Genomic DNA, 21,500 nt, shown 5'->3' with positions numbered 1-21,500 from the left:
TAAGGGATTTTTTAAAAATGCACCCCATCACCTACTCACTGCCCTTAAATAGGGCAAAATTAAATAAGAATTTTTTAAAAACCTATAGTTCTAATGTTAGTCTGATTAAGATAGCTTTTTTTTTTTTTTTTAACTAAGTCAGTTCAGGTTGATAACCAGTAACACTTCTACTCTGGCATTTCACTTAATCTACCTTAATTCCTCAGCTTCAATAACTAGTTTTGACTAGTTTGTGAACTGTACCTTCTCATGTAAATGTGCTTTACCAACATCACTTCATCAGCATATTACTAGTTGCAAATCCACCATGTGCCAAATATTTCATGGGATGGTTCACTTCTTTTTTTGTCTTCCAAGCCATAGTCAAAGTAGAGTTTCCCTTGGGTTTCTGTTGTCATTTTTTTCCAAGTTGTCCATGCAAATCCATGAAATGACCTGATCATTTCCTTTTGAAGTTACGTAGAAAACCTAACAAAAATACCCTGGCTCAGTCCTTTCTTTTTCCACAGTCCCTAGGAAGTGGGCTGGAGTGAGTTGTCCTCACATGGGTCTAACTGCATTCTCAGTGCACCAATTTTATGAAGATACCAGAGTTGAAGAAATTCCTCCGGCATGGCATGAAAGCCAGAAAAGGGCAGGACATTATCATAGTAGTGGTGGCTGATGGGCTGTTCATGCATATTCACCGAGAAGGGCCAGAAGCCATAGATGGCCACCTCTTCACAGAGGCCCAGGGCTGCGCTCACCAGAAAGAGTCCTGTGGACAGGCGCTTGGCGTGAATTCCCCTACTTTTCCAGAACTTCCCAATGCTACGCAGAAAGTTGGGGTTGGCAAAGAGCACTGTCTGATTGGCACCAACATCTGACAGTGTGTAATAAACCCGGAGGGATGGCTCTGTTCCCGTCTTCATAGAAAAGGCAGGCATGTAGATGTAACTGTGGTTATAGACCTTCATGTGGTCCACAAACGTCTTTCTGGACCACAGCAGGTTCTGAAACCTATCAAAGAGAAGAGGCTCAATTAAACCCGGGGAAAAGTAACTCATCAATACCCACTCTACAGTTCTTCTGATGCCCTGATAGGCATGTCATCTCTGCAAAAAACATAAAAAGCACTTCTCTTGATTTAAAACCCACCTTGAACTTACCAATTATCTCTCATCAAGTAGCCTGGCTTTCCCCCACCCCAACATCTTAGGTTAAGATTTCTTAATGAGATTCTGTTTGAACTGAAATGCATCGCACATGCTGTTCTCTTTTAGAATTTACTTGCCTGGAATATAAAAATGATTTAATACTCATGAATTCACAAAGGTTGTTGGTTGTTGAATAGACTTGATAAAAGCTACCTGTGGGTAAGACATAAACACAGGACTTTTTTCTTCATCTGCAAATCAAAAGAACCATTTCAGAGATATTCTTCCTACTGAAATGCTCTGATTCTACAGGTACGAAGCTTTATTAATGAATGCTACAACTATAATAATATATGGAAAAAGAAAGACTTGTTTCTATTAAACAAGGTTGCTGAGAGCTGCTCACATTGCTAGCTCCAAAGAACTCTACTTTTCTATGTTCTTTCAATTTGGATTATATAGGAGGATTTCTGACTGAAATGTACTCAGTTAAAACTTATGGTGGACATCCTATGTGTCAGGCATTGGGGAAGTAAAATTTTTGATCTAAAGAAATTCAAGTCCAGTTTTAGAAACAAAAATATAACTGAGCACATTAATATAATATAATAATATTACATTAACATTATATATTAAGCACTTAATATAATAACTTTAATGTTCTAAGACAAACAGTTGACAGTTATATAAATTACTATGGAATACAGATGAAAAAATAATTCTGCCTTGGGAGAGTGGGTTCCAAAAAGAGCTACATTGAGGGGATGGCACTTAAATACATTTCCTTAGGGGAACAAAAGAAGAATAACCACGAGACTATAAAAGATACCAATTGCAAGGGTGCACAGAGTCCTGAAGCAATGATAAAGATCCTGGGATAGAGATTCTGTGTCTCTGGAATGAGCGAGGCAGGGATGACTGGAGGAGGCAGTGGCAGAAGACGAGGTGTGTTGCAGAAACCCTTGTGTGTCTCTCATTTGTTTGGACTGCACTCTGATGATGGGGAACCTTCACAGAAGTGAGTACGCACAGCACTTTACTACCTGCATTACAAATATTCCATCATTTGTTTAGCTCTCAGTCTTTGTCAAGAAAGCTGACTCTGGTGATCTGGGGAAGGAAGAAGCTGATGGCCTGGAGACCAGTTAAGGGACTGCTGATGTAGATCAAATGAAAAAAGACAGAGAGTGAGAGGAAGACCTTGCAACTTCTTCTTCTTCCACATGGAAGTCATTTGTCTCAGGTTACATGCAGGTAAAGAAGCAGCATCTGATGAGGTGGAGAGGGAGCCAGGAGGGGGGTTCAGGATGGGAGCACACATGTACACCCATGGCTGATTCATGTCAGTTCAGTTGCTCAGTCGTGTCCGACTCTTTGAGACCCTGTGAATCATAGCACGCCAGGCCTCCCTGTCCATCACCAACTCCTGGATTTCACTCAAACTCATGTCCATCGAGTCGGTGATGCCATCCAGCCATCTCATCCTCTGTCGTCCACTTCTTCTCCTGCCCCCAATCCCTCCTAGCATCAGGGTCTTTTCCAACGAGTCAACTCTTCACATGAGGTGGTCAAAGTATTGGAGTTTCAGCTTCAGCATCATTCCTTCCAATGAACACCCAGGACTGATCTCCTTTAGGATGGACCGGTTGGATCTCCTTGCAGTCCAGGGGACTCTCAAGAGTCTTCTCCAACACCACAGTTCAAAAGCATCAACTCTTTGGCACTCAGCTTTCTTCACAGTCCAACTCTCGCATCCATACATGACTACTGGAAAAACCATAGCCTTGACTAGATGGACCTTTGTTGGCAAAGAAGTATCTCTGCTTTTCAATATACTATCTAGGTTGGTCACAACTTTCCTTCCAAGGAGTAAGCATCTTTTAATTTCATGGCTGCAGTCACCATCTGCAGTGATTTTGGAGCCCAAAAAAAGAAAGTCTGACACTATTTCCACTGTTTTCCCATCTATTTCCCATGAAGTGATGGGACTGGATGCCATGATCTTAGTTTTCTGAATGTTGAACTTTAAGCCAACTTTTTCACTGTCCTCTTTCACTTTCATCAAGAGGCTCGTTAGTTCTTCTTTGCTTTCTGCCATACGGGTGGTGTCATCTGCATATCTGAGGTTATTGATATTTCTCCCGGCAATCTTGATTCCAGCTTGTGCTTCTTCCAGCCCAGCGTTTCTCATGATGTACTCTGCATATAAATTAAATAAGTAGGGTCACAATATACAGCCTTGACATACTCCTTTTCTTATTTGGAACCAGTCTGTTGTTCCATGTCCAGTTCTAACTGTTGCTTCCTGACATGCATATAGGTTTCTCAAGAGGCAGGTCAGGTGCTCTGGTATTCCCATCTCTTTCAGAATTTGCCACAGTTTATTGTGATCCACACAGTCAAAGGTTTTGGCATAGTCAATAAAGCAGAAATAGATGTTTTTCTGGAACTCTCTTGCTTTTTCCATGATCCAGCAGATGTTGGCAATTTGATCTCTGGTTCCTCTGCCTTTCCTAAAACCAGCTTGAACATCTGGAAGTTCACGGTTCATGTACTGCTGAAGCCTGACTTTGAGAATTTTGAGCATTACTTTACTAGCGTGTGAGATGAGCGCAATTGTGTGGTAGTTGGAGCATTCTTTGGCATTGCCTTTCTTTGGGATTGGAATGAAAACTGACCTTTTCCAGTCCTGTGGCCACTGCTAAGTTTTCCAAATTTGCTGGCACACTGAGTGCAGCACTTTCACAGCATCATCTTTTAGGATTTGAAATAGCTCAACTGGAATTCCATCACCTCCACTAGCTTTGTTTGTAGTGATGCTTCCTAAGGCCCACTTGACTTCACATTCCAGGATGTCTGGCTCTAGGTCAGTGATCACACCATCGTGATTATCTGGGTTTTGAAGCTCTTTTTTGTACAGTTCTTCTGTGTATTCTTGCCACCTCTTCTTAATATCTTCTGCTTCTGTTAGGTCCCTACCATTTCTGTCCTTTATTGAGCCCATCTTTGCATGAAATGTTCCCTTGGTATCTCTAATTTTCTTGAAGAGATCTCTAGTCTTTCCCTTTCTGTTGTTTTCCTCTATTTCTTTGCACTGATTGCTGAGGAAGGCTTTCTTATCTCTTCTTGCTATTCTTTGGAACTCTGCATTCAGATGCTTATATCTTTCCCTTTCTCCTTTGCTTTTGGATTCTCTTCTTTTCACAGCTATTTGTAAGGCCTCCTCAGACTTAAATTGAAGAAAGTGGGGAAAACCACTAGACCATTCACGTATGACCTAAATCAAATCCCTTATGATTATATAGTGGAAGTGAGAAATAGATTTAAGGGACTAGATCTGATAGACAGTGCCTGATGAACTATGGACAAGGTTCATGACATAGTACAGGAGACAGGGATAAAGACCATCCCCATGGAAAAGAAATGCAAAAAGCTTCATGTCAGTGTATGGTTAAAACCACCACAATATTGTAAAGTAATTAGCCTCTAATTAAAATAAATTAATTAATTAAAAAGAAAAACTAATTAGGGAATACAATATGTAGCTATCAGAGAAAATGAGGTAGTGCACATGTATACAGAAGTCAAGACATACATATATGCAGAAAAGGTGTCAAGTATAATAAATATATGAAATTATAAAACAGAAAAAAAAAGCAGCAGCATCTGAGAATGGAACTGAGCCATATCAGCAGAGGAAAGTCTGGTGTGACGGGTTGGCAGGGCTCATCAGAAATAAGTGAAACTGAAATTCTGAATACACAATTATGTTGCAATCAGTGTTATGAACTCTGCCTGCCAAGAAAGGTGGGTCTCTCAATCCCATAGGAAAGGAAATTGCTCAGGTTTTCTTCATGTCCTTGATTCAGCAGCCTGCCTTAGTAACTTTTCCTGGGCCCTGACAAATAGAGAAGTGATAACAGGTTTTTAGGTGTGATTACTTTAACCTATAAGAAGCCATGGAAGCACACTGATCCCTACCGTGGAACTGGGCCAGCCTCTTCAACACAAATGCCTACTTCCAACTTCCATAGGCTCTGTCTAATATTCTTTTTTTCTCTCCATTGCCCACCCATATCTGCTGCTCACCAATGCTTTCCCGATCATATAGACATATCCTGCAAATTACCTCCTACTTAATTTGAACTTCGGTTCTCCAACTTTAGTTAGAATAACTTGTATCACAGATTCCTAGACTTTGATGACAGTCACACAGGGAGGTGAATTTTTATCCAGCCCTCCCTGCTGATTCTGATGCAGACGTCAGAGGCTACAGTTATTCAGAAGATCAACACCATCAATGTAAGTTATCTAACTCTCTGTACACATCTATGGGCATCTCTTTCTTTACATCTTCTAATTTCATCCTTGTTGCTTTTCTAAGAGGAAGAAGTTTCTCTTAGAAACTGTGAAACAGGCTGTTTCACACCCCCTAGTGCGGGGGTGTGAAAACAGTCAAACTCTCCATCTCTATTGAATCATTCCCTTTTATCTACTAAACATGGTTCTAACTTAATACAAGAAAATTCATTGTATGCCCAGGCTGTTCCAAGAGCTACCCTCTAGTCCTCTCATTTCATCATCAACATTCTAGAGCAGTACGTATACTCCTGCTTGTTCTCTTTCTTGCTTGCATTCTCTCCTCATTGCTGTACAGAATAGTTTGTATTCCATAGGGTTCTGTTGGCAGTTGGAACTTATCCCTATTTTTGTAGTAGACTACATACTAAAGAGAATAACAGACAGCTCCAATAAAATCAGGGCAATTGAGTTTGTGTTCTCTGTCTTAAAGCTGACTGATTATTCACAAAGAAGGCAGTCTTCCTTCCTTGAGTTTTAACCTTGAAAAGAAACACACATCTTGAATGTACTATACTCCCAATTTTATTGGTGTGGTTAAAAAGAATCTATGTATTTTATTATTTTTATCTACCTCATTCTTCAGAATAGCTCAGAATTGCTGTATACTGTATGAATGGAAAACTATTAAATAACAACTGAAAAATAAGAAAAATGAAACTGACCAGTCAATAAATCATTAAGCATAGAAATGATTAATATATCATGAATATGGACATGTAGTAGAAAAACACAACACAAAGCACAGAAATACAGCACATTTGACAAATGAATTTAATATGTGGTAGTAGAAAGTTGATGAAATTTTTTAAATTAATTAATAGACAATATCAAAATAAAGTATTAGTCACTCGGTCATGTTCGACTCTTTGCAATCCCAAGGACTAGGGCTTGCTAGGCTCTTCTGTCCATAGGATTCTCCAGGCCAGAATACTGGAGTGGGTTGCCATTTCCTTCTCCTTCTTATGTCAAGATAAATAGTTAACAGTTTGGAAATTTGAGGGGAAACATATTTGTACTTGACAAGAAAATTTCAAAAAAAAAAAGATAGGATAAATATTTAAAGTCTATATTAAAGAATACAACTAAAACTAAAGAAAACAATCAAAATCTTATCATTTACAAAGTACTTTTTCCAAAGAAAAATACTGACAAAATTATGTTGAGATGTGAAATTTCATTGCCATGAAAAATAAGATAAATGAAATAAAAGAGGGAATGACTCCAAAAAATATGTTCAGCCAACATGACAAACAGAATGTTAATGTTGATAACATTATGAAAGAAAGTATGAAAGAAAGTGTGAAACACTAAGAAAGAAAGTAGCTCAGTCATGTCCAACTCTTTGCGACCCCAAGAACTATAGACCACCAGTCTCCTCTGTCCATGGAATCTCCAGGCAAGAATACTGAATTGGATAGCCATCCCCTTCTCTAGGGGAACCTTCTGACCTAGGGATCAAACCTCGGTTTCCAGCATTGCAGGCGGATTTTTTTTTTTTACTGTCTGAAGCCACTAGGGAAGCCACCAACATGAAAATGGACAAAAACAGAAAATCTGAACTGAAATTCATAAAATATTCAGCTTCAGGTTGCCAGTCAAGATGCAAACTGAATAGAATCAGGGAAGATTAAAGGTCCAGCTCTCCTCTCCTACAGCAAATCTCTAGAAATGAGAGAAAAGACATTTTTAAAATCTATATTTATTCTAAAAAAAAAAAAGAAAAAAGAAAGCAAACCTTCAGTGAATTCCCACATCTGGAATACTTCTGAAAACAGAAAGCTTACATAAAAAAAGCAGAACATAAACTAATTTGCCAAGTATTGGTCTAAAAGTTAGCTGTGCCCTATGCCTTAAGGCAGGAGACCCTGGAGAATGTAGGTGTCTTGGAACAATCAACAAGGTTATTATTCAGATTATGGAGCAGCAGGGACATGCAGATGCATTGAACCCTAAAATCCTGCACTGGCCAATTATCACTGTGTTTCGTGAGGAGGGAGTGTCGATCTCCAGGGAAGGGCAGTGGCTGTGTGCATAGGTGACAGCTGGCTCAGCCTATGGGAAACTGAGGCTTCTTTTCAACTCATACAATATTGGCAGCCAGGCTTATACCAGGCTTGACGCTGATGGGTCAAGAGAGAGATCTATATATTATGACATCTGAGAGTCACCCAAGAGAAAGCCACCTTGCCACTTTTTTTTCAACTGAAAGTGAAGCCCACTTGTCGACAGGTCCAGTCTCTCACAGAGCTCCAAACAAGAACAGATACTCAGGATGAGAAGATGCTGAAGGGAAGTCTTCAGTATGAGGGTTAGAGAACAGAATGGAAGAAAAAAAGAACTCAGAAAAGCCCAAGATCAGAAGACTCTTGGAAGTCCATAATTTGTTTAGAAATAGTAATAATTATCACACCTATGAACTAAGATTGGGATGCTATAAAATGAAAGAGAACATTTAGGTAGAAAGAAAGAGCTACTGGTAATTAACATACATAACAGATGGATTCTGGTAAAGGAAAGCCCCAGAAAGTCAGCGTACACAGCAGGCTGAGAAAGCCATCAGTCAGATTCTAGTGAGAGAAAAGTTTCTAAAAGGATGTCTCAACAGTAAAAAAGAGCCCCTGATAGATTACATGCTGGCAGTAATGAAAGAAGATTTGCAGCTCTAATGAGAGTCTGGAGATGAATTAGTGACTGTTGCATCAAAAGTCCTTATTCACTTTGGGGAAATATTAAAAAAGTTGAAAGTGAAAGTCACTCAGTCATGTCAGACTCTTTGTGACCCCATTGACTATACAGTCCATGGAATTCTCCAGGCTAGAATACTGGAGTGGGTAGTCTTTCCCTTCTCCAGGGGATCTTCCCAACCCAGGGATCAAGCCCTGCTCTAGCACATCGTAGGCAGATTCTTTACTAGATGAGCCACAAGGGAAGCCCAAGAATGCTGGAGTGGGTAGCCTATCCCTTCTCCAGCAGATCTTCCCGACCCAGGAATCAAACCGGGGTCTCCTGCATTGTAGGCGGATTCTTTACCAACTGAGCTATCAGGGAAGTATCATTAAAAGTTGAACCGAATATTAAATATTTGTAATAGATTTTTTTTTTTTGGTCTCAGATGCGAACAGGACTTAGACACTAAGGTAGGCACTGACCATTGATCTGATTGTGATGTATCTGGATTGAGAGATCAGGAAAGTATAAGTGTATGAGGTGGGGAGCGGTGCTGTGAGGAGCACTTTAAGAGAGGAAAAATCTTAATTTTCCACAAGAAATCAATAGGTAAATGGAAAAAATTTTAAATTACAATTAATCATGTGGCTTTAAAATGTGAGAAGAGAAAAATCAGCTAGAGAAGCTGAAGGCTTTGGAACATTTTTTGAGAGAGTATATGACAGGAGACTGCTGCTTTCTGTATGAAGCTTTGTCATATCATTTGATCTTGAAAACTGTATACACATTTTGGTAAAATTAGAATCTAAAGTTTTTAAATCATAAAAATATGAAGTAAAGAATATATATGTGTGCAACCGAATCACTCTGCTGTATAGCAAAAATTAACACAAGACTGTAAATCAACTGTACTTCAATAAAATAAGTTTTAAAAACATAAATGAATGTATATTAATCCAAAGAACAATACCACCCAAAAGAGTAATAGTCAAGGAACTTTATGCACCTAACCAGATAGTTTCAAATATACACATAGCAAAACTAATTAAAATTCAGATAGATATTCACAAATTCACATTCATAATTAAGTCTTTAATTTTAAACTGTCTATTATTTTTAAACATGAACAGAAACTTTCTAAAATGATCAGATATTATGTCAGAAAAGAAAACATATAGTATGATATATATGTATACACAAATATATTAAAATAATTACCACCATTCAGTCCAGATCATCTGATCAAAAATGTAATAAAATGAGAAGTCAACAATAAAAATACACATCAGTTCAATCAGTTCAGTTGGTCAGTTGTGTCTGACTCTTTGCGACACCATGGACTACAACACGCCAGGCTTCCCTGTCCAATACCAACTCCCAGATCTTACTTGAACTCATGTCCATCAAGTCAATGATGCCATCCAACCATCTCATCCTCTGCAGTCCCCTTCTTCTCGCATTCTATCTTCCCCAGCATCAGGATCTTTTCCAATGAGTCAGTTCTTCACATTAGGTGGCCAAAGTATTGGGGTTTCAGCTTCAGCATAAGTCCTTCCAATGAACATTCAGGACTGATTTCCTTTAGGATGGACAGGTTGCATCTCCTTGCAGTCCAAGGGACTCTCAAGAGTCTTCTCCAACACCACAGTTCAAAAGCATCAACTCTTCGGCACTCGGCTTTCTTTATAGTCCAATTCTCACATCCATACCTGACTACTGGAAAAACCATAGCTTTGACTAGATGGACCTTTGTTGGCAATCTGCTTTTTAATATGCTGTCTAGGTTGGTTATAGCTTTTCTTCCAAGGAACAAGCATCTTTTAATTTCATGGCGGTAGTTACCATTTGCAGTGATTTTGGAGCCCAAAAAAATAAAGTCTGACACTGTTTCCACTGTTTCCCCATCTATTTGCCATGAAGTGATGGGACAAGATGCCATAGAAAACATATTTTAAGAGGAAATTTGTCAACTTTTACAGATGACATAATTACCTATTAGGATATATAAGAGAACCAACTGAAAAATTATTTATTTAAACCAAAAAAGACTGGATAAACTTCTAAAAATCCATAGTTAAACTTCATGGATAGAGGTGAAATTCATCAGCTTGATAAAGAATATCTACAAAAAACCTTACACCTAACATCATACTTTATGGTGAGAAACTGGAAGTTCCCCCACTAACGTCAGGAACAAGTCAAGGATACCTTCAAGTCAAGGATCTCACCACTACTTTTCAACATTATCCTAGAAGTCACTGCTAATACAATTAGATACGAGAAGTAAGTAAAAAGTACACAGATGTGGAAGAAATAAGCAAAACTGTCTTCGCAGATGACACATATAGAAAATCTGAAAGAATGGAAGCTGGTGGGACTAATAAGTGATTATAGCAAGGTTGCAGGATTGCTTTCCTATGCACCAGTAATAACAAGTGGGATTTGAAATAAAAAAACACAATACAATTTATACTAGCAACCCCCAAAATGAAATACTTAGCCAGAAACCTATCAAAATATGTACAAAATCTATGTGAGGAAAACTGTAAAACTTTAATGAGCTAAATAAAAATCAGGCAACTAAGTAAATGGAGAGACACTACATGTTCACAAATAAGAAGACTCAATATTCTCAAGACGTCAATTCTTCGCAACTTGATTTATAGATTCAATGCAACTCAAATCAAAAGTCCAGCAAGTTCTCTTGTGGCTATCAACAAACCATTTCTAAAGCTTATATGGAGAGGCAAAAGCCTGAGAATAGCGAATACAATATGGAAAGAAAAGAATGAAGTTGGAGGACTGACACTATCTGACTTCAAGTCTTACTATAAAGCTAAAGGAATCAAGATTGTGTGGAAGTGGAAAAAGAATAAATAGATGAATGTAACAGAAGAGGGAACCCAGAAAGAGACTCATAAAAATACAGTAGGTCTTTGACAAAGGAGCAAAGGTAGTGGAGCAGAGACAGTCTTTTTAACAAATGGTGCTGGAGCAAGTGGACATCTAGATGCCAAAAAAAAAAAAAGGAATTTAGACACAGACTTTACACCTTTCACAAAAATTAACTCAAAATGCAACATAAGTCTAATTGTAAAATGAAAATCTATAAAACTCCTAGAAGATTAACAGAACAGAAAATCTAGATGACTTTGGGTATGGCAATGACTTTTTAAATAAAACACCAAGGCACAATCCATGAAAGAAATAATTGATAAGCTGGACTTCATAAAAATTAAGAACTTTTGCTCTGTGAAAGACAATGCCTGGAGAATGAGAAGACAAGCTACAGCCTGGGAGAAAATATATGCAAAAGAGACAGCTGACAAAGAACTCTTAAAACACAAGAAGCAGAAAACAACTCAGTTAAAAAATAGGCCAAAGACTTTGACAATTCACCAGATGGCAAATAAGCACATGAAAAGATGTTCTACATCATGTATTATTGAGTTCAGTTCAGTTTAGTTGCTCAGTCGTGTCCGATTCTTTGCGACCCCATGAACCGCAGCACACCAGGCCTCCCTGTCCATCACCAACTCCCAGAGTTTACCCAAACTTATGTCCATCGAGTCGGTGATGCCATCGAGCCATCTCATCCTCTGTCATCCCCTTCTCCTCCTGCCCTCAATCTTTTCCAGCATCACGGTCTTTTCAAATGAGTCAGATTTTCGCATCAGGTGGCCAAAGTATTGGAGTTTCAGCTTCAACATCAGTCCTTCCAGTGAGCACCTAGGACTGAGCTCCTTTAGGATGGACTGGTTGGATCTCCTTGCAGTTCAAGGGACTCTCAAGAGTCTTCTCCAACACCACAGTTTAAAAGCATCAATTCTTTGGGGCTCAGCTTTCTTCACAGTCCAACTCTCACATCCATACATGACCACTGGAAAAACCATAGCCTTGACTAAACGGACCTTTGTTGGCAAAGTAATGTCTCTGCTTTTTAATATGCTGTCTAGGTTGGTCATAATTTTCCTTCCAAGGAGTAAGTGTCCTTTAATTTCATGGCTGCAATCACCATCTGCAGTGATTTTGAAGCCCAAAATAATAAAGTCAGCCACTGTTACCACTGTTTCCCCATTTATTTGCCATGAAGTGATGGGACTGGATGCCATGATCTTCTTTTTCTGAATGTTGAGCTTTAAGCCAACGTTTTCACTCTCCTCTTTCACTTTCATCAAGAGGCTCCCATAAGGGTGGTGTCATCTGCATATCTGAGGTTATTGATATTTCTCCCGGCAATCTTGATTCCAGCTTGTGCTTCTTCCAGCCCAGCGTTTCTCATGATGTACTCTGCATAGAAGTTACATAAGTACGGTCACAATGTACAGCCTTGATTTACTCCTTTTCCTATTTGGAACCAGTCTGTTGTTCCATGTCCAGTTCTAACTGTTGTTTCCTGACCTGCATATAGGTTTCTCAAGCCAGACTCATCAAGAAACAAAGGGAGAAAAATCAAATCAATAAAATTAGAAATGAAAATGGAGAGATCACAACAGACAACACAGAAATACAAAGGATCATAAGAGATTACTATCAACAATTATATGCCAATAAAATGGACAACGTGGAAGAAATGGACAAATTCTTAGAAAAGTACAACTTTCCAAAACTGGACCAGGAAGAAATAGAAAATCTTAACAGACCCATCACAAGTACGGAAATTAAAACTGTAATCAAAAATCTTCCAGCAAACAAAAGCTAGGTCCAGACGGCTTCACAGCTGAATTCTACCAAAAATTTAGAGAAGAGCTAACACCTATCCTGCTCAAACTCTTCCAGAAAATTTCAGAGGAAGGTAAACTTCCAAACTCATTCTATGAGGCCACCATCACCCTAATACCAAAACCTGACAAAGATCCCACAAAAAAGAAAACTACAGGCCAATATCACTGATGAACATAGATGCAAAAATCCTTAACAAAATTCTAGCAATCAGAATCCAACAACACATTAAAAAGATCATACACCATGACCAAGTGGGCTTTATCTCAGGGATGCAAGGATTCTTCAACATCTGCAAATCAATAAATGTAATACACCACATTAACAAATTGAAAAATAAAAGCCATATGATTATCTCAATAGATGCAGAGAAAGCCTTTGACAAAATTCAACATCCATTTATGATAAAAACTCTCCAGAAAGCAGGAATAGAAGGAACATACCTCAACATAATAAAAGCTATATATGACAAACCCACAGCAAACATTATCCTCAATGGTGAAAAATTGAAAGCATTTCCTCTAAAGTCAGGAACAAGACAAGGGTGCCCACTTTCACCATTACTATTCAACATAGTTTTGGAAGTTTTGGCCACAGCAATCAGAGCAGAAAAAGAAATAAAAGGAATCCAAATTGGAAAAGAAGAAGTAAAACTCTCACTATTTGCAGATGACATGATCCTATACATAGAAAACCCTAAAGACTCCACCAGAAGATTACTAGAACTAATCAATGATTAGTTGATTCACTATAATCAATGATTATAGTAAAGTTACAGAATATAAAATCAACTCACATAAATCCCTTGCATTCCTATACACTAATAATGAGAAAACAGAAAGAGAAATTAAGGAAACAACTCCATTCACCATTGCAACGGAAAGAATAAAATACTTAGGAATATATCTACCTAAACAAACTAAAGACCTATATATAGAAAACTATAAAACACTGGTTAAAGAAATCAAAGAGGACACTAATAGATGGAGAAATATACCATGTTCATGGATTGGAAGAATTAATATAGTGAAAATGAGTATACTACCCAAAGCAATTTATAGATTCAATGCAATCCCTATCAAGCTACCAACAGTATTCTTCACAGAGCTAGAACAAATAATTTCACAATTTGTATGGAAATACAAAAAACCTCGAATAGCCAAAGCTATCTTGAGAAAGAATGGAACTGGAGGAATCAACCTATCTGACTTCAGGCTCTACTACAAAGCCACAGTCATCAAGACAGTATGGTACTGGCACAAAGACAGAAATATAGATCAATGGAACAAAATAGAAAGCCCAGAGACAAATCCACGCACATATGGACACCTTATCTTTGACAAAGAAGGCAAGAATATACAATGGATTAAAGACAATCTCTTTAACAAGTGGTGCTGGGAAAACTGGTCAACCACTTGTAAAAGAATGAAACTAGACCACTTTCTAACACCATACACAAAAATAAACTCAAAATGGATTAAAGATCTCAACGTAAGACCAGAAACTATAAAACTCCTAGAGAAGAACATGGGCAAAACACTCTCCGACATACATCACAGCAGGATCCTCTATGACCCACCTCCCAGAATACTGGAAATAAAAGCAAAAACAAACAAATGGGACCTAATTAAACTTAAAAGCTTCTGCACAACAAAGGAAACTACAAGCAAGGTGAAAAGACAGCCTTCAGAATGGGAGAAAATAATAGCAAATGAAGCAACTGACAAACAACTAATCTCAAAAATATACAAGCAACTCCTACAGCTCAACTCCAGAAAAATAAATAACCCAATCAAAAAATGGGCCAAAGAACTAAATAGACATTTCTCCAAAGAAGACATACAGATGGCTAACAAACACATGAAAAGATGCTCAACATCACTCATTATCAGAGAAATGCAAATCAAAACCACTATGAGGTACCATTTCACGCCAGTCAGAATGGCTGTGATCCAAAAGTCTACAAGCAATAAATGCTGGAGAGGGTGTGGAGAAAAGGGAACCCTCCTACACTGCAAACTAGTACAGTCACTATGGAGAACAGTGTGGAGATTCCTTAAAAAACTGGAAATAAAACTACCTTATGATCCAGCAATCCCACTGCTGGGCATACACACTGAGGAAACCAGAAGGGAAAGAGACACGTGTACCCCACTGTTCATCGCAGCACTGTTTATAATAGCCAGGACATGGAAGCAACCTAGATGTCCATCAGCAGATGAATGGATAAGAAAGCAGTGGTACATATACACAATGGAGTATTACTCAGCCATTAAAAAGAATACATTTGAATCAGTTCTAATGAGGTGGATGAAACTGGAGCCTATTATACAGAGTGAAGTAAGCCAGAAAGAAAAATACCAATACAGTATACTAACGCATATATATGGAATTTAGAAAGATGGTAACAATAACCCTGTGTACAAGACAGCAAAAGAGACACTGATGTATAGAACAGTCTTATGGACTCTGTGGGAGAGGGAGAGGGTGGGAAGATTTGGGAGAATGGCATTGAAACATGTATAATATCATGTATGAAATGAGTCGCCAGTCCAGGTTCGATGCACGATACTGGATGCTTGGGGCTGGTGCACTGGGACGACCCAGAGGGATGGTATGGGGAGGGAGGAGGGAGGAGGGTTCAGGATGGGGAAAACATGTATACCTGTGGTGGATTCATTTCAATATTTGGCAAAACTAACACAATATTGTAAAGTTTAAAAAAAAAAAAAAAGATGCAGGTCAGGTGGTCTGGTATTCCCATCTCTTTCAGAATTTTCCATAGTTTATTGTGATCCACACAGTCAAAGGCTTTGGCATAGTCCATAAAGCAGAAATAGGTGTTTTTCTGGAACTCTCTTGCTTTTTCCATGATCCAGTGGATGTTGGCAATTTGATCTCTGGTTCCTCTGTCTTTTCTAAAACCAGCTTGAACATCTGGAAATTCACAGTTCACATATTGCTGAAGCCTGGCTTGGAGAATTTTGAGCATTACTTTACTAGCGTGTGAGATGAGTGCAATTGTGCAGTAGTTTGAGCATTTTTTGGTATTGCCTTTCTTTGGGATTGGGATGAAAACTGACCTTTTCCAGTCCTGTGGCCACTGCTGAGTTTTCCAAATTTGCTGGCATATTGAGTGTGGCACTTACACAGCATCATCTTTCAGGATTTGGAAAAGCTCAACTGGAATTCCATCACCTCCACTAGCTTTGTTCGTAGTGATGCTTCCTAAGGCCCACTTGACTTCACATTCCAGGGTGTCTGGCTCTAGCTGAGTGATCACACCATCATGATTATATGGGTCGTGAATATCTTTTTTGTACAGTTCTTCTGTGTATTCTTGCCACTCCTTCTTAATATCTTCTGCTTCTGTTAGGTCCCTACCATTTCTGTCCTTTATTGTGCCCATCTTTGCATGAAATGTTCCCTTGGTATCTTTAATTTTCTTGAAGAGATCTTGTGTTATTTACTTGCTTTTTTAATATTTTGGATCAACTACTATGTTCATAGTTGCTGTCATTTTTCTATCTCTGTGCAGCTGTTTACCAGCTGTTGCTTCCTTTTTCTCTGTCAATGAACACTGATTTTTCTGTTAATTTATAATACCTTCCTCCTCTGGACCTTCTCAACCTACAGGGGTGTCTTTTCCACAAGAAATATTTTACCAGATGGCAAACAACACATAATAAGAAGCTATTCTCTTCATATACAGTACATATTAAAATATGCCCTAAGAAGGCAAACTTTAAAAATATTTTCAGGGTGAAGCTTTCAAACCTAAACTGAGGATGTTGGTAGAGGATGTTCCTCTTAGAGAGAAATTTAGGACAGGCCTTTAAGAGATGGATATATTTGAACTGAATTTTGAAGACTGAGCAGAAGTTAGCTATGTATATGAAATTGGAAAAAAAAAAAAAAAGAGCATTTCTGCCTTGAGAAAGCAGCATGGGCAAAGGAACAGAGGGAGAGAGGGGGTTCTGGGAAGTGTAATTAATTTAATATGATAGAGTTTTAGCACCTTGGGACTATCTAGAGTTGAAGCTAGCGTGGTGCACATATGTGCATGCTAAGTCACTTCAGTTGTGTCTGACTCTGTGCGACCCCATGGACTGCAGCACTCCAGGCTTCCCTGTCCTTCACTGTCTTTTGAAGTTTGCCCAAATTCATGTCCATTGAGTCAGTGATGCCATTCAACCATCTCATCCTCTCTTGTCCCCTTCTCCCCCTGCCCTCAATCTTTCCAAGCATCTTTCCAATCTTTCCAATGAGTCAGCTCTTCCCATCAGGTGGCCAAAGTATTGGAGCTTCAGCTTTAGCATCAGACCTTCCAATGAATATTCAGGGTTGATTTCCTTTAGGATTAACTGGTTTGATCTCCTTGCAGTCTAAGGGACTTCAGCACCACACTTCAAAAGCATCAGTTCTTTGGTGCTCAGCCTTCTTTATGGTCCAACTCTCACATCTGTATATGATTATTGGAAAAACCATAGCTTTGACTATACCAGCCTTTGTCAGAAAAGTGATGTCTCTGCTTTTTAATATGCTGTCTAGTTTGGTCATAGCTTTTCTTCCAAGGAGCAAGCAGCTTTTAATCTCATAGCTATAGTCACTGTCTGCAGTGATTTGGAGCCCAAGAAAATAAAATCTGTCACTGTTTCCATATTTTACCCTTCCATTTGCCATGAAGTGATAGGACTAGATGCCACGCTCTTAGTATTTTTTCAGTTGAGTTTTAAGCCAGCTTTTTTATTCTCCTCTTTCACCCTTATCAAGAAGCTTTTTAGTTCCTCTTCACTGCCAGTCAAGGTTGAGACTTTACTCAAAAGGAAAAATGGAGACTAATTAGCAATCATCACTCTGTGAGGAAGATGATGAGGGTGTTACCCCCAGAGCTACAGTAGAGGAAGGAATAACTGCCCCTGCTGACTGAAAGGGACACTGAAAAGTGGTGTAAGCAGTGGAGGTCTACGATGCAGTGTCCATGCTGATTTAGTGTGAATTCTGTACCAGTTGTCAGATTTCTGTCCCTCTAAGATGTGCCGGTGGTTTCGGTTCTTGTGGCTCTTACAATGATATGTAACACAAGAGGAGAAGGTTGTCTGAGGGGAAAGATTATTACCCAGGTTTGAACCTGTTGAACTCTGGGCACAGGATCACCCAGAAGAACAATGTGCCAACCCAGGAAAATATTGACAAATCATAGCATTTAAATGGTGGGCAATGTGGGTAGAAATTATAGCAAAAGGTATGATGTGCAGTGAGGTAAGGGGACACCAGGAATGGGATCAATAACAGAAGAGAAACGAGTTTCAGAAGTTTGTCAACAGTGGTAGGTGGTGAGGAGAGATTATGCGAAATGAAGATAGAAAACGCTACCTGGAGATTCAACAACATACCCGTTTTCGGCAGCATCAGCTATTTTAGTAGAAATCAATCTAGATCATGGGTTGAAAACTCACATGTCCAGGGCCAAGCTAATTAGGAAAATATGTAAAGGGACAAAGAATCAGACAAGAGGGAGTGGATCTGAAAATGGAATGTCCATGTCCAATTTAAAAGGATTTCTAACTAAAAATAAAAAGTAATGGCTAAGTAAATGTTATGCAGACCAGGTCCGACCCAATGATAACAGCTCAACCCTCAAAACTTATTCAAAATTCTGAATGACAATGACACCATGGAACTACAATCCCTTTGAGGCAGATGAAAAAACAAATATAGTAGATATGGTCTCTTTTTTATGACGTTAGTGATAGTCTCAGATAAGAAACAGGAAGACCTATAATCAAATTACAGAAATAATAAATTCTATCATAAGATGCTTGCTTAACACATGTTATCCTACTTAAGCCTTGTAGTAATTCTATGAAAAGGGCATTGCCTGTTTTCTGCTATGAAGGAAACTAAGGAGCGAGTGGTTAAGTATTCCAGCGAAGTTTCATAGATGGAATGTATACAGTAGGCTCCAGATTTCAGCTCAGCTCAATCTGACTCTTGACTTAACACTCTTTCAATTACACTGTGTAGCTTTTCCCTGATGGAAACACAGATCCTTCCTGCACTGATTGGAATTCATTCCCATGATCTAGCATATACTCCTTCTCACGTTCTCATGGATTTGGCCCACGTTACCCTCTTTATTGCCCTTGTCTTCATCCATTTCCTCCCACTGGCCCATTTCACCCACATGAGCTCTTGACCAAGTCTTCCTCACTGAAAACCAACTAATAACAAACAAACATTTTTTCAAGAGTGTATTTTTCTCTAGCTGCTTCCAGATCTCTTTCCTTCCATCCATAACTGATTTCTTCTTATCTCAAGTCACTCATACTCTGAGAATATTCATTCACTTTCATTTCCCAAACTAGGATTGTACTCAGAGATCAGATCAGATCAGTCACTCAGTCGTGTCCGACTCTTTGCGACCCCATGAATCGCAGCATGCCAGGCCTGCCTGTCCATCACCAATCCCGGAGTTCACTCAGACTCACGTCCATCAAGTCAGTGATGCCATCCAGCCATCTCATCCTCTGTTGTCCCCTTCTCCTCTTGCCCCCAATCCCTCCCAGCATCAGAGTCTTTTCCAATGAGTCAACTCTTCACATGAGGTGGCCAAAGTACTGGAGTTTCAGCTTTAGCATCATTCCTTCCAAAGAAATCCCAGGGCTGATCTCCTTCAGAATGGACTGGTTGGATCTCCTTGCAGTCCAAGGGACTCTCAAGAGTCTTCGCCAACACCACAGTTCAAAACCATCAATTCTTTGGCGCTCAGCCTTCTTCACAGTCCAACTCTCACAGCCATACATGACCACTGGAAAAACCATAGCCTTGACTAGACGGACCTTTGTTGGCAAAGTAATGTCTCTGCTTTTGAATATGCTATCTAGGTTGGTCATAACTTTCCTTCCAAGGAGTAAGCGTCTTCTAATTTCATGGCTGCAGTCACCATCTGTAGTGATTTTGGAGCCCAGAAAAATAAAGTCTGACACTGTTTCCACTGTCTCTCCATCTACTTCCCATGAAGTGATGGGACCAGATGCCATGATTTTCGTTTTCTGAACGTTGAGCTTTAAGCCAACTTTTTCACTCTCCACTTTCACTTTCATCAAGAGGCTTTTGAGTTCCTCTTCACTTTCTGCCATAAGGGTGGTGTCATCTGCATATCTGAGGTGATTGATATTTCTCCCGGCAATCTTGATTCCAGCTTGTGTTTCTTCCAGTCCAGGGTTTCTCATGATGTAGTCTGCATATAAATTAAATAAACAGGGTGACAATATACAGCCTTGACGTACTCCTTTTCCTATTTGGAACCAGTCTGTTGTTCCATGTCCAGTTCTAACTGTTGCTTCCTGACCTGCATACAAATTTCTCAAGAGGCAGATCAGGTGGTCTGGTATTCCCATCTCTTTCAGAATTTGCCACAGTTTATTGTGATCCACACAGTCAAAGGCTTTGGCATAGGCAATAAAGCAGAAATAGATGCTTTTCTGGAACTCTCTTGCTTTTTCCATGATCCAGCGGATGTTGGCAATTTGATCTCTGGTTCCTCTGCCTTTCCAAAAACCAGCTTGAGCATCAGGAAGTTCACGTTTCACATATTGCTGAAGCGTGGCTTGCAGAATTTTGAGCATTACTTTACTAGTGTGTGAGATGAGTGCAATTGTGTGGTAGTTTGAGCATTCTTTGGCATTGCCTTTCTTTGGGATTGGAATGAAAACTGACCTTTTCCGGTCCTGTGGCCACTGCTGAGTTTTCCAAATTTGCTGGCATATTGAGTGCAGCACTTTCACAGCATCGTCTTTCAGGATTTGGAATAGCTCAACTGGAATTCCATCACCTCCACTAGCTTTGTTCGTAGTGATGCTTCCTAAGGCCCACTTGACTTCACATTCCAGGATGTCTGGCTCTAGGTGAGTGTGAGTGATCACACCATCGTGATTATCTGGGTCGTGAATATCTTTTTTGTACAGTTCTTCTGTATATTCTTGCCATCTCTTCTTAATACCTTCTGCTTCTGTTAGGTCCATACCGTTTCTGTCCTTTATCGAGCCCATCTTTGCATGAAATGTTCCTTTGGTATCTCTGATTTTCTTGAAGAGATCCCTAGTCTTTCCTATTCTGTTGTTTTCCTCTATTTCCTTGCATTGATCGCTGAAGAAGGCTTTCTTATCTCTTCTTGCTATTCTTTGGAACTCTGCATTCAGATGTTTATATCTTTCCTTTTCTCCTTTGCTTTTCGCTTCTCTTCTTTTCCCAGCTATTTGTAAGGCCTCCCCAGACAGCCATTTTGATTTTTTGCATTTCTTTTCCATGGGGATGGTCTTGATCCCTGTCTCCTGTACAATGTCAAGAACCTTATTCCATAGTTCATCAGGTACTCTATCTATCAGATCTAGGCCCTTAAATCTATTTCTCACTTCCACTATATAATCATAAAGGATTTGATTTAGGTCATACCTGAATGGTCTAGTGGTTTTCCCTACTTTCTTCAATTTAAGTCTGAATTTGGCAATAAGGAGTTCATGGTCTGAGCCACAGTCAGCTCCTCGTCTTGTTTTTGCTGACTGTATAGAGCTTCTCCATCTTTGGCTGCAAAGAATGTAATCAATCTGA

General features: G+C 39.2%; 1 protein-coding gene across 2 annotated transcripts in view; it reads right to left on the bottom strand.

Annotated features, from left to right (window-relative positions):
- Positions 1-21,500, bottom strand: part of ST8SIA1 (ST8 alpha-N-acetyl-neuraminide alpha-2,8-sialyltransferase 1) — a 183,223-nt gene that overhangs the window by 15,750 nt on the left and 145,973 nt on the right. The window contains exon 5 of one of the 2 annotated variants that reach the window (XR_003034555.2): positions 244-999. Coding sequence is in view for 1 of the 2 variants with exons in the window: in NM_001032299.1 (NP_001027470.1) it covers positions 513-999 (487 nt within the window). In the remaining variant the exon portion in view is untranslated. 2 annotated transcript variants of the gene reach the window in all.

Source organism: Bos taurus, chromosome 5 (genome assembly GCF_002263795.3).
Source record: "Bos taurus isolate L1 Dominette 01449 registration number 42190680 breed Hereford chromosome 5, ARS-UCD2.0, whole genome shotgun sequence".
Classification (NCBI taxonomy): Eukaryota; Metazoa; Chordata; class Mammalia; order Artiodactyla; family Bovidae; genus Bos; species Bos taurus.
Note: the sequence above shows the minus strand (reverse complement) of the source record. Positions and strands in the feature narration are given on the sequence as shown.